This window comes from Pungitius pungitius, chromosome 10, assembly GCF_949316345.1.
Source record: "Pungitius pungitius chromosome 10, fPunPun2.1, whole genome shotgun sequence".
NCBI classification, from domain to species: domain Eukaryota; kingdom Metazoa; phylum Chordata; class Actinopteri; order Perciformes; family Gasterosteidae; genus Pungitius; species Pungitius pungitius.
The window spans coordinates 5413702-5428424 of NC_084909.1; the positions used below are offsets into that span (position 1 = coordinate 5413702).

General features: G+C 43.1%; 1 protein-coding gene across 2 annotated transcripts; it reads right to left on the reverse strand.

Annotated features, from left to right (window-relative positions):
- Nucleotides 1-1342: 1342 nt before the first annotated feature.
- Nucleotides 1343-10028, reverse strand: glra2 (glycine receptor, alpha 2). Of its 2 annotated transcripts, none has more exons than XM_037488809.2 (9): nucleotides 9348-10028; nucleotides 8670-8791; nucleotides 6559-6626; nucleotides 4929-5152; nucleotides 3638-3720; nucleotides 3402-3539; nucleotides 3099-3313; nucleotides 2073-2222; nucleotides 1343-1689 (listed from the first exon to the last, which is right to left on the reverse strand). In XM_037488809.2, exons 1-9 carry the CDS (start codon nucleotides 9431-9433, stop codon nucleotides 1405-1407), a joined length of 1371 nt encoding a protein of 456 aa, XP_037344706.2. In that variant the 5' UTR covers nucleotides 9434-10028; the 3' UTR covers nucleotides 1343-1404. The 2 variants fall into 2 exon arrangements, with proteins under 2 accessions (XP_037344706.2, XP_037344707.2); XM_037488810.2 differs by lacking the exon at nucleotides 6559-6626 and adding an exon at nucleotides 6691-6758.
- Nucleotides 10029-14723: the final 4695 nt, after the last annotated feature.

Below are 14723 nucleotides of genomic sequence, written 5' to 3' on the forward strand. Positions count from 1 at the left end.
TTCTAATCTGATCTTCATGCACGGCGCTTAAAGGCATTTGCGTGTTTCTACGCAAATTTTGTCAGTTTTCTTCTTGAAAGGCTGCCATCCGTTCATTTCTCGCATGTAATGAGAACATTCATACGTGTAACCGCCTGACCACAGAAAACCAAGAATACGACCTTATGCATGACCGGAGAAGAGGAAATGAAACGTGGTGCAGTCCGTTTTATTGACGTGCGGAGCAGTTAAATAGCATTCAAGAAAGGAGTTCTTCACCACAGTATATCAGTGCATTGATACTATGAATGTTAGGCTGAATCCATCCTGTGATGGGAAACAGGCCACAGCAGAGGGTGAAGAAGTCTACAGAAAGCGTTTTTTTCTTAAGTTAACATAAGCTTTCCTCCATTACAATATATATATTTAATCACACTAGTTCTACGAAAACAGAGGTGGAAACTCTAAAACAGTACCTAACATACCTGGAGTATTTACCTGGAGTATAAATTGTTGGGTAATACGTGGTGTTCACAGTTCGTAGGCTACACTCGGCCGAACCCAGCCTGTGAAACAGTTTGTATAAATGACTTTTGAATGGAAAAGGAACATTGTGACTTTTCTAACACTGCAATAAACTTACGTTGAATTTAAGTGTCATTCCTTGTCCCAGAATTTGATTTATAATACACCAAACCACCCGTGAACGTCTGGCCACAGTTAGAAAAGATCAAACACTGCGTTAGACCACTGAATGAGAGGAGATGCTTAAAGAAAATAGAGAAGCACAGCACTTCATCTCCAAATCTTTGATGTCTAAGGCCTCAAGTATCTGATAAAAATTCAGTATCCAATTCCCGGTTTTGGATTTTCATATCCTTTGTTCATGCTCATGCCTGAAAATATGTGCTGCCTAATGTCTGAGCCACGTGTGTGTGTGTGTGTGTGCGTGCTTCCTGCCCTGCACATTGCGCTGCTTTCTTTAGTATAAACAGAGAAAGTGCCATAACAACAATACAATACAAAAGAGTCCTAAACATCCTTAAGAAATACACGTTTTTGCAATCACAAAAGGTGTTTGTGTCTAATTATGCTACCTTACAGTTACAAATCCATGGAATGTTTATTAGTTCCTGGCAACGACGCCTTGGCAAAATATGATTCAGAAAAAACTTGGTCCATCCTGTTCAGCGTTTTACTAAGAATCCAAGACTCTTCAGGAAATACTATGAGGCAGTTCAACAAAACACCACAACAAAAAAATCAAGAGCTGTTCACAACATCCAACAACATGAGCCTTGCTGCACGATGCATGAGCACTGCACATCGTCCCTGAAAGAACCCCACCATCACACCCCCCCCCCCCCCCTCCTCACGGCTCCTCTCAATGCCCACAGAAACAAAAGAATCAAATGTTGTCCAATGCTAAGTCTTTATGTGGATGTCCTCATGCCGGATGATTTTGTAGGTGACCCAGTAGAAGACATTGAAGATGAGGAAGGCCAACGGAAAGGCGGCCCGGGAGACGGTGTCTATCCTCTTGGCCCTGTCCACAAACTTCTTCCGTATGGTGTCGATGTCCCCGGGGGCCGGCGGTTGAGGGGTCGCGGTGGCAGCGGCGTTTTTCACAGCCGAGCCGTCCTTTGTTGGCAGACATTTACTCACCTTGTAGCCAGCGAAATTGAAGCGGCCGTCGCGCATTCCGTCGTCCTGGAAAAACATGCATTTAAGGACAGGATCAACTCACTCGTGTTTTTAAACACTGACGCATTCCTATCTGGATACTATCAGGAACTAATTTCCCATCCATTGGCACCAATGTTCCACTGCAGCCCTGTGAGGCTAAAGTTAGCCACAGCACTACCTACTCACAATGACAAAGCTAACATTAGCAGATATAATGAAAAGGACAAAGGTCGACCTCATGGTGGAGAGGGCCAAATTGTTTAGATAAATCACTTTGAGCATATTGGCCTGGTAGTCATCATGACATCTTCTGGGTAAAATGACCCAGTCTGTGCTGCCAGCTAATGGGCGATGCTACAGCTACTTAATGTGTAAAAACACATATAGAGTCTTTGAAAGCACTTTACCCCTTGATTCCTTTTTTGTCTTCGCCTCAGGCGAAGGAACTCTTTCTGTTGCCTGGAGACAAAATTAACCCCAGCATATTCCAGCAATGCAGCAAATACAAAGAGCAGACACACAGCCATCCAGATATCAATGGCTTTCACATAAGAGACCTGAAAGAGAAAGAAAGAGAAAGATGTCCTTTGTCAGATCCTCCAAGGTCAGCCAACAGTTCAAATATAGTGTGAATTCATGCTTTGACCTGAAACATTGGTGGATTTGTAAGGTCTACCCAGTTTTTGTGGGAACGTACAATCCATTTATCTCGCTCATTATGTCAGCTAACCAGTATTTGCAAATGTCGGTAATTAATGTTTGCCAACAAGTCGGAGAATCGGAGCTGCCAGTTATGTCAGTGATTGCAAAGTCATAAACATTAGGAAACGGATGCTTCCTCCATTACCAATAAAAAAGAAAACTGTTAAATGAGTTTGTAACACTGGCACTATTTTTTGACATGTTTCTTTTGAGAAATGGAGGACGGAGCTGACTTTCTTCACTGCTCAGCAATGGCACCACCTACAACCATGACAGCTGATTAGCATACGGAGAAAACAACTCCGACTTTCTGAGAGCAGCATTTTAAGACATTGTTTTCTTGAGTTTGAGCTCTCTCCGGCTTCTGTTTAAATATTTATCCGCACAGGTGCCTTTTATGTGAGAATCTCTGACGTGGGCCGAGGCCTTTGGTGCTCAGGCGGCGTCCGCTGCGCGGAGACTGATCGATCATCGGGATCCATCTCTCATTGCCCGCAGTACCCTCTACACAAAATGTACGTGGCCCTGATGGAAAATACGCTCCCACGGACAGTGCTGTTGGCAATGTACAGACTCTTCAGGTGGCAACTTCCTCACAACTTCGACAACCATCCCTGAAATCAAATGTGTCTTAATATATTTTAAAAATAAGAGGTTGTATTAAGATTTTAGACCCAGAGACTGTATTTCAGCACAAAATCCAAACGTGCTGGAGACAGCGTGAGGTTCACCTTTGGAAGAGAAGCTCTGGAGCCGGAGCTCTGGGTGGTCATGGTCAGCACGGTGGTGATGCCCAGCGCCACTCTGGCTGGAGCCGCGTCCATATTGATCCAAAAGGACACCCACGAGAGGATGACGATGAGGAGGGAGGGGATGTACATCTGGATGAGGTAGTACCCCATCTGTCTCTCCAGATGGAATTTGACTTCTATGCAGGTGAATTTACCTGAAAGACAAAAAATCGCTTCAGTGAACCCGGGGCGGGAGACGCGTGACGTGGGAGCGGCGCGTGGTGGCGTTTGTGCGCTCCGAACCAGTGTTGTAGTGCTTGGTGCAGTATCCCAGCTCCTTCTCTTCCCTCATAATGAATTGAGGCAGCGTGAGCCCCTCTGACACCTGCACCGCGCCGTTCTCCAGCCACTCAAAGATCAAGTCGTTCATGGTGTAGCCGACTGGTGACGCAGAGGGGGAAAAAAAGGCGAATGAAAACCCGCGTGTAGGGAAAAAAGCGCAGGGACGAAAAAAAACTGAGACAAAGGAAAACGCTTACAACTTTCCAGCTGCATGGTACAAGTTTGCACGTCCATGGGGAAGTTCTTCAGGTCCATCGGGCAAGACAGGATGAGAGTCAACCTACGATGGGAGAGGCAAAGGCCCACAACAACACGCAGAGAACGCACCAATAAATACATTTTGATTTTCCAACTACTGGGACATGAGTTGAAAAAAACACTTGCTTAGTCGTGTGCCTATTTTCATCATGTCGGATTCCCTTCAGCAGGTTCCTATCACACTTTCATTACTGCAACTCATTGTCTCTGCGATGCCTCGTGGTTCACAGTGTGCTCATTTTCTTTTTCTTTCTCGAGAAAACGGAGCGAGTGGCGAGCCGCCTTCCATCGCTCCCGTTGTGACCCACTCCGTCTCCGCACCTGAGCTTCTCCGGACGGAAAAGTGGGTCTGCTTCATATTGCATTGCTCCAGAAAGTGTAGCACTTGAAATACTTTTGCTCAAATGTTTGGGTTGATGGGCCCCATCCACCGCTAACTGCATGTTTGAGAGTTTTCCAAGGTGTTTTTGAAATTTGGTACAGAAATCTTTGTTGCAGGGAGCCCAACATGAAGAAGGATTACCATTTTTATATTTATATATTGCTTTGGATTCTCAGCTATTTCTCTGAGATTAACCTGCCCTTTTTGCAATTATTTCATACAAAATGTGCTTACACATACGGGGGGGGGGGACATACTGTACTTCAATTCTTTTGTAATGAGATACAATTCAATCAATTCAATCAAAAATGGTATTGTTTGGATTGGCGCTCTTTGATGTTTGAGAGGAAATGTAGGGAGAGTAGTGATGAGCGTGTCCCGGGGTGAGCTATGCTTCAGAGCCGCTTTATTCTCTCACAGCACATTCTAACCTCAGCTACAGACCTACAATCCCAAATGGTTTAAACTAGGCTTCTTATCTGGCAATTCTTTTCATTATGAACTAATCTGTTGATTATTTTCTCAAATAATCCCTTGATCCTCATACCACCAGGAGGGAAAAATCCCTTTTGAATTTTTGTAAAACATGTGACTATGTGATCAAGAAGCAACAAAGAAAAATATTCAGATTTTAATTTGTACTTTTTTTGTTTCACTATCTTTTTTATTCATTTGTTTTGCCGCCAATTAACTGATTATGAAAAATATGCAGATTCATTTTATGTCGATGGACCAATTACATAATAAACTGAGTGGTTCTCATTTAGCGTAAAGCTCCGTCTTTCATTCCTGACTCTTTTTTTTTCTTTTCGCGCTGTCGTTCGTAACAAACCCACGCAACACCTCACCTGATGCTGTAGAGGACAGTCCCATCCTTGAAGATCCGCAGCAGCTTGTTGTCCGTGGTTACGTCGTGGAAGTTGGCCCCTTTCTCGTTGGCAAAGAAGAGGTCGGGCTTCCATATGGAGTCCAACATGGACGGGTCCAGGTCCAGGGAGGAATCTGGGTATTTACTATACGCCAGCCGAGGGTCATTCCACTTCTGCCGCAGGAAGATATTCACTCTGTAATCCTGCAGAGATGACAAGCAGCTTTGCATATTTTGTAATCCAGTGATTGGGGTTCTGAGAAAGCAGCCATCGGTATCAGCTTTAAATATCATGTATCCTTTTTCCGATGAGAAAGGTTGAAACGGTGCATTTGTGTGACTATTCTAATGTACAAAAATAGAGAAAGTTATAATGATAATTAGCATCTATATCAAATGTAAAACTTAAATGTTACCATGGATTTTCTAGAATTGTATAATGTAAATAAGTGCATTTACTCTCAAGTACGGTGGTTATCTGCTGGACTTGTACTTCCCTTGAATATTTCCATTGAAGAATAATTCATATTTCTACGTCCCCATATTTTTCTTCACAGCTTTGTTTGATAGCTTTTCTTTATAGATGAAAATATGGGATAATCTTTAAATTATAACGTGTTTTAATAGGTTCTTTATGCCAAAGTGTATGAAGCAGTTATGATCTCCTCTGTAGCCAACTTCAACATTTAGTGCACTGAGTGCATATATAATAGTAATGCAAAAATACAAAATATACAATAATACTCAGTCACATTCCCCAAATTACAACTGTTTTGATGATACAAAATATCGAATAACACATGATAGATAATGAAACAGAAGAAGATTTAGAAGATTGATATCATCCAGCAAAACCTGCTATCTTTAATTGTAGTTCTCATAGTTTGCTATTGATGAAAGTTGCATTTGCAAAAAAAGGACCATTTAATAACTCTTTTTATTAACCATAATTACGTAGGAGCCATTAGAGAAGTGGCAAGTGTTAAAAACTCTAACAGTGCTGTTAGTATCAGTTACAAAGCTCAGTTGCTCCGAGTAATTGATATGTCACCATGATGAGTGTCTGACACTTCATCACAATATTGGCGACTCCAAATATTTGTTTGCATGTCTAAAGCTGTGTAATTCTCCGGCACTCTTATGAGCTTCAGCTCCTACGCAAATTAGAATCCCTCATTCACATCCTAAGTAGTTATTATCACTCATTGTGAATCCTTTGATCGCGATGAGTTTTGATTCGCCCTCGCAGGTCTTTATATTTCCACAACCTAAGCAGCTGGATGCTTTCACGCATCACAGATAGTCGATGAGCCACAACCACCCACCGTCATTGGCTGCACTTTGAGTGGTTGGGATTTATTGTATTATTTATTGAACATAGACTTACACATGCACTGTATACGGTGAATCACGGGAGGGGAAACAAGTACTTGTTTGAAAAGCCAGAAAATTTATTTTGCATCAATATTGTCTTCGTTCCCTAATGGAATACACTATTTTTTGGCAGGGGAATCCCAGCACTGATAAAGGTTTTAAACGAGGTCCATTTGGGTGACGTTTGTAGCAAAGCTCTGGTCAGGAGTTTACAATGTACACGATGCTCAACTCACCATTGTAGTCTCTGCTATAGAACCAAAGCTGTTGATAAATATGTTGCAGGTAACATTAACTGGTGGACCTGCAGGGTGAGGGATAGATAACACATTGTGCAGAAATCAGCCAAAAAGTCCAGGGGAACTCACCATAGTTGTCTCTGCGACAGAGCCGAAACTGTTGATGAAAATATTGCATGTAACATTTATGGGGGGACCTGTGAAACGGAATGACAATGACACGAAAGGAAAAAAAAGCCTTTAACCACATCATCGAGGACAACTATGTTTGGAACATCAATTTTGGGCCTCCTGGTTCACAAGCTGCTGTTTCACTGTTTGTGTCAACATGCATTACCCACAATCACCGTTTTGCTTTTTTTTCCATCGGATCTCCAGGTGTGAATAGTGACAGACTGAAATCCGGTGTTGATGAATATTATTGGAATGCAGCTGTATCAAACTAAATATAATAATCAGAAATAGATGTCGGTGACGGTGTCAATATGTTGCAATCGTCATGATTATTCATCTTTTCTGGTCAACACACTTGATCAAGTAACCTGACCTGCACCTATTTGAATAGTTAATAAATACATTTCTGCTCGCTGCTTTCAAATTCCAAATATTTTTCTAATCTTCTATGATATATTTCGAAAAAGTAAAAATGTCTAATTGTACTGTAATGATTAATTGATTGATCGTGATATATTCATCAAGACAGTATATAGAGGTTATCCATGAATTTACTTCGGCTGCAGCCGCACAGTAATCTCCTATTTAAAATCAAATCAGAGCAAGATAAAAATGTTATAATTACCAGAGTCCTTCTTGTGGCCTCTAAACTGACCTCTGTTTGCCAGGCTTGTCCGGTTTAAAGTAACAGCAAATCTCTTTTCCCTCTCTAAGTGGAGTTATAAACCCTTCTCCTGCCCCCCCCGTGCTGTCCTCATTAATATTGCACGGGACCCGATATTAATATTTGCCTCAGTTTGTCGTCAGGTAGCTACATTTAACAACAATAGCAGAAAAATAGAGCAGTACGTCCTCACAACAAAGTCAGCGAGGGTATCTAGGTCAGCCTTCAGAAATACAGTTCAACACTCTCCTCAAAGTGTGACTGGCAGGTTTACACCCCAAAATCATCTGTTCACATTGCTGTGGGTTTAGGCCGTAGCTTTTGTATTTCAGCAAGGAAATGATCGATTTTTATAATACAGAGAGAATAAAACAACTTGCATCCGAATCATACTTAATGCTTTTTAATCTACATGTGTTCATCCTCCCTCATTAGATAGAAATAGTTGCTTTCACTTCATTCCTCCCCGGGAAAATGCCAGCCGGTGTTAAACAGGCTGTCCTCCTCCCATCTTATGTCCATTTCAGCAATCTTGTCAACATCTTCCTCCTTTTTCCTCCCCAGATGGAGAGAGAAATATCTGGGCCAACGTGCTTCCTGAATCGCGCTCATCAAGCCCCCCCCCCCCGCGCTACGCTGTCTTGGCTGCCTGCAATCAACTCCCCAACCAACAAATCCCAGTCCACCTGACCCAGCCAGGACGGGGGCCTGAGCCCCCGGCGGGACGCCCCCCGCCCCCCCCCCCCCCTCTCTCTCCAGCTCACTCAGCTTCGTTCCAGTGACAGATGCTGCGTCTGTCCACAGCCTCGTGGCATCAACAACAGAGGAAGTCGGCCGCCTGCAGCCCTGCCGCCCGGGGGGCGTCGGTCATCACTCGGCCTGTCATGGTGGCCTCCCCGTCTGCAACCGTGTCTCTGGTCGTTTTCTTTCAAGTCACTTTTTTTTGAGGGGGTTTGTAAACGATGACTTAGTGGAGATACACGGATTCTCTCTGACGTGATTTTATCAAATGAAACCAAATGTGTGGTGTTGTAATGAAGTTGATGCTTTACTTCAGGCCGAAACAGCAATTTAGCGTCAAATGAAGTTGTTGATCAAACTTATCAGAGGACCGGCGGCATAGTAAGCATCGGATAACTGTCAATGGATCTTCAGATCCCTCAAAGTCTGGTGTGCTTAGTGGGAGGTGGACTGTTCATTCATTCAACATTCATTGCACATCCTCTGTTTCTGTGGTTTTGAGACATTTTTAAGACATTGATGAACCAACCTTTAAAATTCGGTCTTATTCGTGCATCATACCCAGACGTGCGACCCATCAGTGAGTCTAAAAAGTCGGATGGAGACATGTTGGAGGATGGTCTGGAACCGTGCTCCTTGGCATCCACAACCCTGGAACACACACATAACCAGCGCGAGAGAGAGAGAGAGAAGCAGGAGTTAAACCGTATCTGTCGCCTCACAGCTGCCGGGGAGTGATGGGCAAGCACAGGGAAGCTAGAAAATGGGTTTAAGAGAACACACGTATCAGGTAAATCTTGCGTGATTTTGACATCATGGGCATTTACTTTTTTTTTTAACGAGAAAGAGATTTTTGACCCATCAAGATCGTGCAAAGCGTGCAGTCATTTTATGCAAAACATGATATGATTTTTGACTCCATAGAGAATAGGTAAGGCTACTATGCATTCATTGACATTTAAACAATGTCAATGTACTGCAGGCTAAAAATACATTTTACGTATGCATTAGAAGCAAATATTACAGAAAAGAAATTCAAACAATTGAAAATGCAAAGCAACTTGAGTAGCTCCCATGCAATCATCAACTTATTCTGTGCAGACTGATGTCACTGTCCGTTTTATTGTTGTCTATTTAATCAGATTGAATCATCTCATCATCCAAATATAAGAAAAAAAATACACATTCGGTCCATTAGTTGTCATACCTGAAGTGGTTTTTCTCCATGAAATACATGAATAAAGCTGCGAAAACCTTAATAAAGGACCGATTCATTCCTGGTGCGTTTCCCATGTGCTCACTTTTTCATTTCTTCCATATGTTTACGTTGGTCAAACACATAATCCAAATAGGGGTACCGCTTTCTTCCGGACCAAGTCGATGGCGTTTGGGGGTTCTTGTGTCGAAGAAGAATAACGGAGACATTCCTCAACGCAGCCACAATTCATAGTTTAGTTTAACGAAACTCTGACTCCCCAAAACCGATTTCTGGAAGCGCAGTTGTGAAGAAACATCAGTCCGGTCGTCGGACGCCGAGAGGATGAAACTCCAAAAACGCATCGCCTGGAAGCTTTTTGCGTCGGTCCGAATCTAAGAGCTCCCCGCTGAGGAGAAAGCCCCGCTGGCCCGGGTTGCTACTTGTGAAGTGAGATGTTTCGCAGGTGGAGGACCGTCCTCTGTTGAGGAATGGGAGCGGACCGCCTTTTCCTCATTTCGGCACATGGACACCTCTCGGCTCCATTACGCGCAAGCGCAGGGCTGAAAAGGGGTGGACGTGAGTTGGTTTTCAATAAGTCCAACATATGAAGAAGGTAATAATCAGAAACGCGTGCAAGCATTGTCTTATGTGTCTGTTACATAACGAAAGGTGTCGGTTTTATGTGCTACGGCTTTGCTCTCCGGGCAGAGCGCGCGGCTGCGCATCACGGATCGACTCTTTCCCAGTGGGTGTAATTAAGCACACGCAATTACATGGATTATTTCGTGGGAAGTGTAATCTCAATCTTTACACTAAAAACATGACTATATACCTAGACTTGTACAATAAATCAGGGATGCCAATAAGACAATAAGAGATTCATAATAATGTATATTGACTTGGTTACTCTGATATACTTGGTATTCTCTGTGGCAACTTTTTACTCATGTTTGTCTTTTTTGTTGTTGTTCCTGTCCTTGTCAGTTTAGAGAAGACTACGTTTTCACAGAGGTATGGAAAGTGTAAACAAAGGACGCACAGGCGAAAAGCCGCTGGGAGAGTATTTGGTACCCTGGTTGCCCTGGAAACAGATTTCCGAGGCATCATTGGATATTCTGAAAGGTTGGCTTCCCAGAGCAAGACAGAAGACGACTGACTGACAGAAAAACAGACAGAGATGATACTACGGGCTGGATGAAGCCCAAGGGCGGAGGAACCAAGGTTTACCACGCAGATGTCACTATCTGACGTCTACATAAACTTTTCTGCATTGATGCAGGGATGGCATGGGAAACCTGGTAGTGAGGGGATGTGAGTGGGCCGTGAGGCTCCTTGGACCATCATGCGAGTGACTCATTCCGCATTAACACCCCGTGGAAGAAACAGCTCCACTTAGTGAGGGGGAGAAAAAAAAAGAAGGTATTTCATTTGCATCAAGGCAACCACATTGTGAGATGACACTCATCACACGCCTCAAAGTTCTGGCATGCCGCTGGCCGCAATATTGTGAAACTCCAATCTTGTCCTCCTCCTCTTTTTTATTGCGGAAGTCTAAATGTAAAGTGTCATGTTGGATCTCATGCTCGGGAATGTATGGCTTCTTCTGGCCTGGGGATTTACACTAGTGAGTGTGTCATTGGAAGTCTTTTGCAGCAGCGTGACTCTATAAATACCGAATGCCTTTTATGAATTATTCACCAAGAGGCACATCTACTGCTTGTGTACATATTTTGTTCTTAATGACAAAAAAGAAACAAACAGCGAGTATCATGATGACCAGCATGTAGTCACATGGGTGACTCCAATGGCATTGTGCCTGATCTGAGGCCAAAATAGCGTCCACAAAATGTGATGTTTGGTGGAGTCCCTTTAATGAACACAGACACGACGATAGTTGAGGGCCAACACTCCTCTTGTTGTACTTGTCATTTATTTCCCATCTCTGAGACAGCTGCAGTTGGCTCGTCAGGGTAATGACAAGCAACCAGAGCTTCAGTTGGCCATTAGCTTCCATAAGGGGCGACCTTGGGGCCAGGTGGGTCACGTAATTAGAGGAGAACGAGTCAAATCCACGTGTCCTCGGGGGTGAGGAGGGGGGGGGGCAGAGAGATGTAGTGTTCCTTGCTGGGTGTGTATGTGAAAGGAGAGAATAAAGCAGAACAATTCTTTAGACGACACTTTCTGTCCGTCTCATTTATCCGGCAGTTTCCTCACAGCCATTAAAACTACTGGCTCAAGACAGTGTCTTGAAGCTGCCCACACACACACACACACACACACACACACACCAAAGATTGGTGCTCGTTATTCTGCAGGGAGTTAAGGGTTTTGCATCATCTGGTTTATCGTGTTGTCTCAAAGGATTTGCAGCACAATCTACAGCTTAAAATGTTATTTTATTGCAACCTAAAACGATACACCTGTCATTTTAAAAACACTGCAATATTGCTGATACGACGGACATTTTTCCATCTTTATTTATGTGTATAATCTTTAACCAGCATTAACCAACTGGGGGCTCCGTGTGGTCTGTGTGTGTCGACGCCATTGATCCCCCTCTATAACTGACGACCTGTGGAAGGGCCAGAGAGCTCACCTGAAAACAACAACAAAAACCACAGGCTTTAACACCCCAATGCTCATGTGCACTGTACTGTAAACGATTGAGAGCTGCACGGTATCAATTGCTCCATCGATTCCTTGTATCTTCATCCCACTTAATGACTTTTTCGCTCTATAATTCAACTCATGAAGCTGATCCCAGGGCCTTCGCAGGGATATAGAGAAGCGACTTCATGGCGGGGGCAACTCTGAAAAAAAAAACCATGCAACATGCCGGAAGAAGAAGAAGGCGAAGGATTTAACGAGAGGATTCTTTAGAGGCGGGAAGGATTTGCCATTTCTCTAGTGCCACAAAATCCAATGCACTTGCTGTAATCTCCGTGGAGGTATTTCGAGTCACAAAAGCGAATGATAAACATGTTTAGATTACACACAAATCTTGGCTGCAACACAGGCACGCAGAGAGAGGCATGTTTAAAATACTCTTTTTCAGAGCTATAGAGGGAAAAAAAACAAACATCCTCATAGTGCCCCACAGGGATGCTGCCCCTGAGTTCATGCCTCATCCCTCAGGGGCCAAGCGAAGAGAGCGGCTCCAGGTCCTCACTAAGACTCGTCTGTCAATCACGGCTCCCGCTCATCGGTGGGAGCAACCTGTCAGCCACGGAGCCTTTCTCCATCACTGAGCACCGAAAAACCCTGCTGATCCTCAGTCTAGACCCCGGCACGCGCCCGTCTCTTCACGTACAAACAGATGAATAAAAATGTCGACATCCTATGGAAAGCCTGAGACCGCGTTGGCCTTTTTATGTGCATGTTATCAATTCAAGCGAGGCTCGACATGGGTTGCAGTTGCCGTGCAGTCACCCGAACCTTAAACACAGGGCGCACACACAAATACGTTCCCCTGGCCGATGCCTGCTCCATGTTGACACTGGCCCGCGATTTATCTATTTCTAGCTCGCAGGCTTGTCTCACTGAGAGTTTTTGCTCCAAACTGGGTTTTTTTTTTCGTCCGCTGGAGCTTTGCAGCTGTCAAAGTGAAACTGGTTTATGATTATTTTATTTTGTAGTTTTCTGTGTGCTTAGATGTATGTTGTGGGAGCAATTGCACATGAGGGGGACAGAGACCAGCGGCTCTTTCAAACATTTATGGGGAAAGAAATCTCTTAGAGAGTTGAATATCAATGTTTGTTGGTATTTCACAACAATGTGACAAATGTGAAACTGTGTCCCGCAGGGAAATCTTGTCAAATGTGGTTAGTGGCAACATCTCACCAGCTCTGTCAGAAACACGGCAAGTCATAATTGTTGTCAAGTAGGGGGGGGGGGGGGGGGGGCATGTGCTTCTGTACGTCAAAGGCTCAGCACAATACATGACATGCTTGCGAAAACATGGCTTCATAAATGTGATTAGCGTGCAGCCTGTCAGATGGAAGAACGCATTAAAGTGGACACATTGTCACACTCGAGATGAATCCAGTTCTATAGAGGCGAGCAGTAAAGTGTACCATCGACTATTATGCTTTACGATACAACTCTCATTGTTTGGATTTTTGTCCCAATGACTCATTTAAATGTAAATACTATTTGGATGTAAAGCAATGTGTATTTGTACGTGTAAAGAGGAGAAGGCTTGCTGGAAGCCCGAAGTCACACTGTTTTCTATTATCAAGCATCAACGTCTTCCTCAATGGGCACCTGTCACATAGCTATCTTCCCCTACTCATCATGTTTGTCTGACTATAAAGTGTCAGAAACAATTGAAGATTTTACACATGCACAGCTGTCAACTACATTGACACTGAAATCTTCTTTCATGAATAAAATGTATTTCATTAAGACAACTTTGACAAGTTTGTCATGTCTTTAGATGTCTCAAAATACAAACACCAAGTCACATGCTACAAACAAGTGCAGGGCAATATTTGACCTCTAATGCTATACCAAAATCTCAAGACAGCCCATTTAGATCTCTCCTAAATGTAATTTGGGAATACTGTTTCTTTGGTTCTAGTTGGTTAGTGGATGTGACGTGTAGCTGTCAGATCATCCAGAGAAGCCACCCGACAGCTTCTAGGTCTTATGTGTCTTGGAAAAACCACTTACATCAAGTAAAAGGTCAACTGAAATCACTGTCTAACCAGTTAGTGGTCTGGACTCATGAGAGATTTAATAACAACTATGGAAGCCTTTTCCTTCATTGATTTCTTTCACAACCGTCAGTTTCTTCACATTGAAAGGATTAAAGAAGATTTCAAAAATAACTGGCACAAAACTTTACTCCAGTGATAAAACAATCCTACTTTCAACTTGATAAACGCAAAGATGTTTGCATTCATCAAGGAAAGTTATTCTTCTTGGCTGGTTGCCACGGCAACTAATTGATATAGCTAGAAGCTATGCTGCACATATAATTAAGTATATAGAATTAGATTTTTAATAGATAATTGTGGATACAAAAGTACACTTTCATGTGTGGATTCTTTGAAAAAGCAAATGAACTTGAAATTTTCAATGATGTCCTTCACTTTCAAGTGAAAGCGCTGATGGAGAATATTCAGGAGGATGAAAGCAGGAGCGAGCTGTCGCAGCAGTAGAAATATATTCTCATGGCATTAAAGGAAGGAGTTCAGATTTGGTCAATATGCCACCAAAAGCCCATACTACTAGAAGAAAAAGGAAGTATCATGACATTAACCCATTCAATTCTATCATTCTAATATTATTTTCACTTCCCACAGAGAACAGAAGGCCACAAGGTCAGTTTCAGTTCTCTCAACAATTCAACGTATTCAGCCAACAAAACTTATGAAGAGGGGT

Bases quoted from the DNA above. Each gene is read 5' to 3' on its own strand.
- glra2 (XM_037488809.2), bottom strand. From the start codon at position 9,433: ATGGGAAACGCACCAGGAATGAATCGGTCCTTTATTAAGGTTTTCGCA. The intron at 5,153-6,558 runs GTGAGTTGAGCA...TCATCTCTGCAG, and splicing joins CTATAGCAGAGACTACAATG to GATTACAGAGTGAATATCTT. The intron at 3,540-3,637 runs GTAAGCGTTTTC...CTGCGTCACCAG, and splicing joins TACCATGCAGCTGGAAAGTT to TCGGCTACACCATGAACGAC.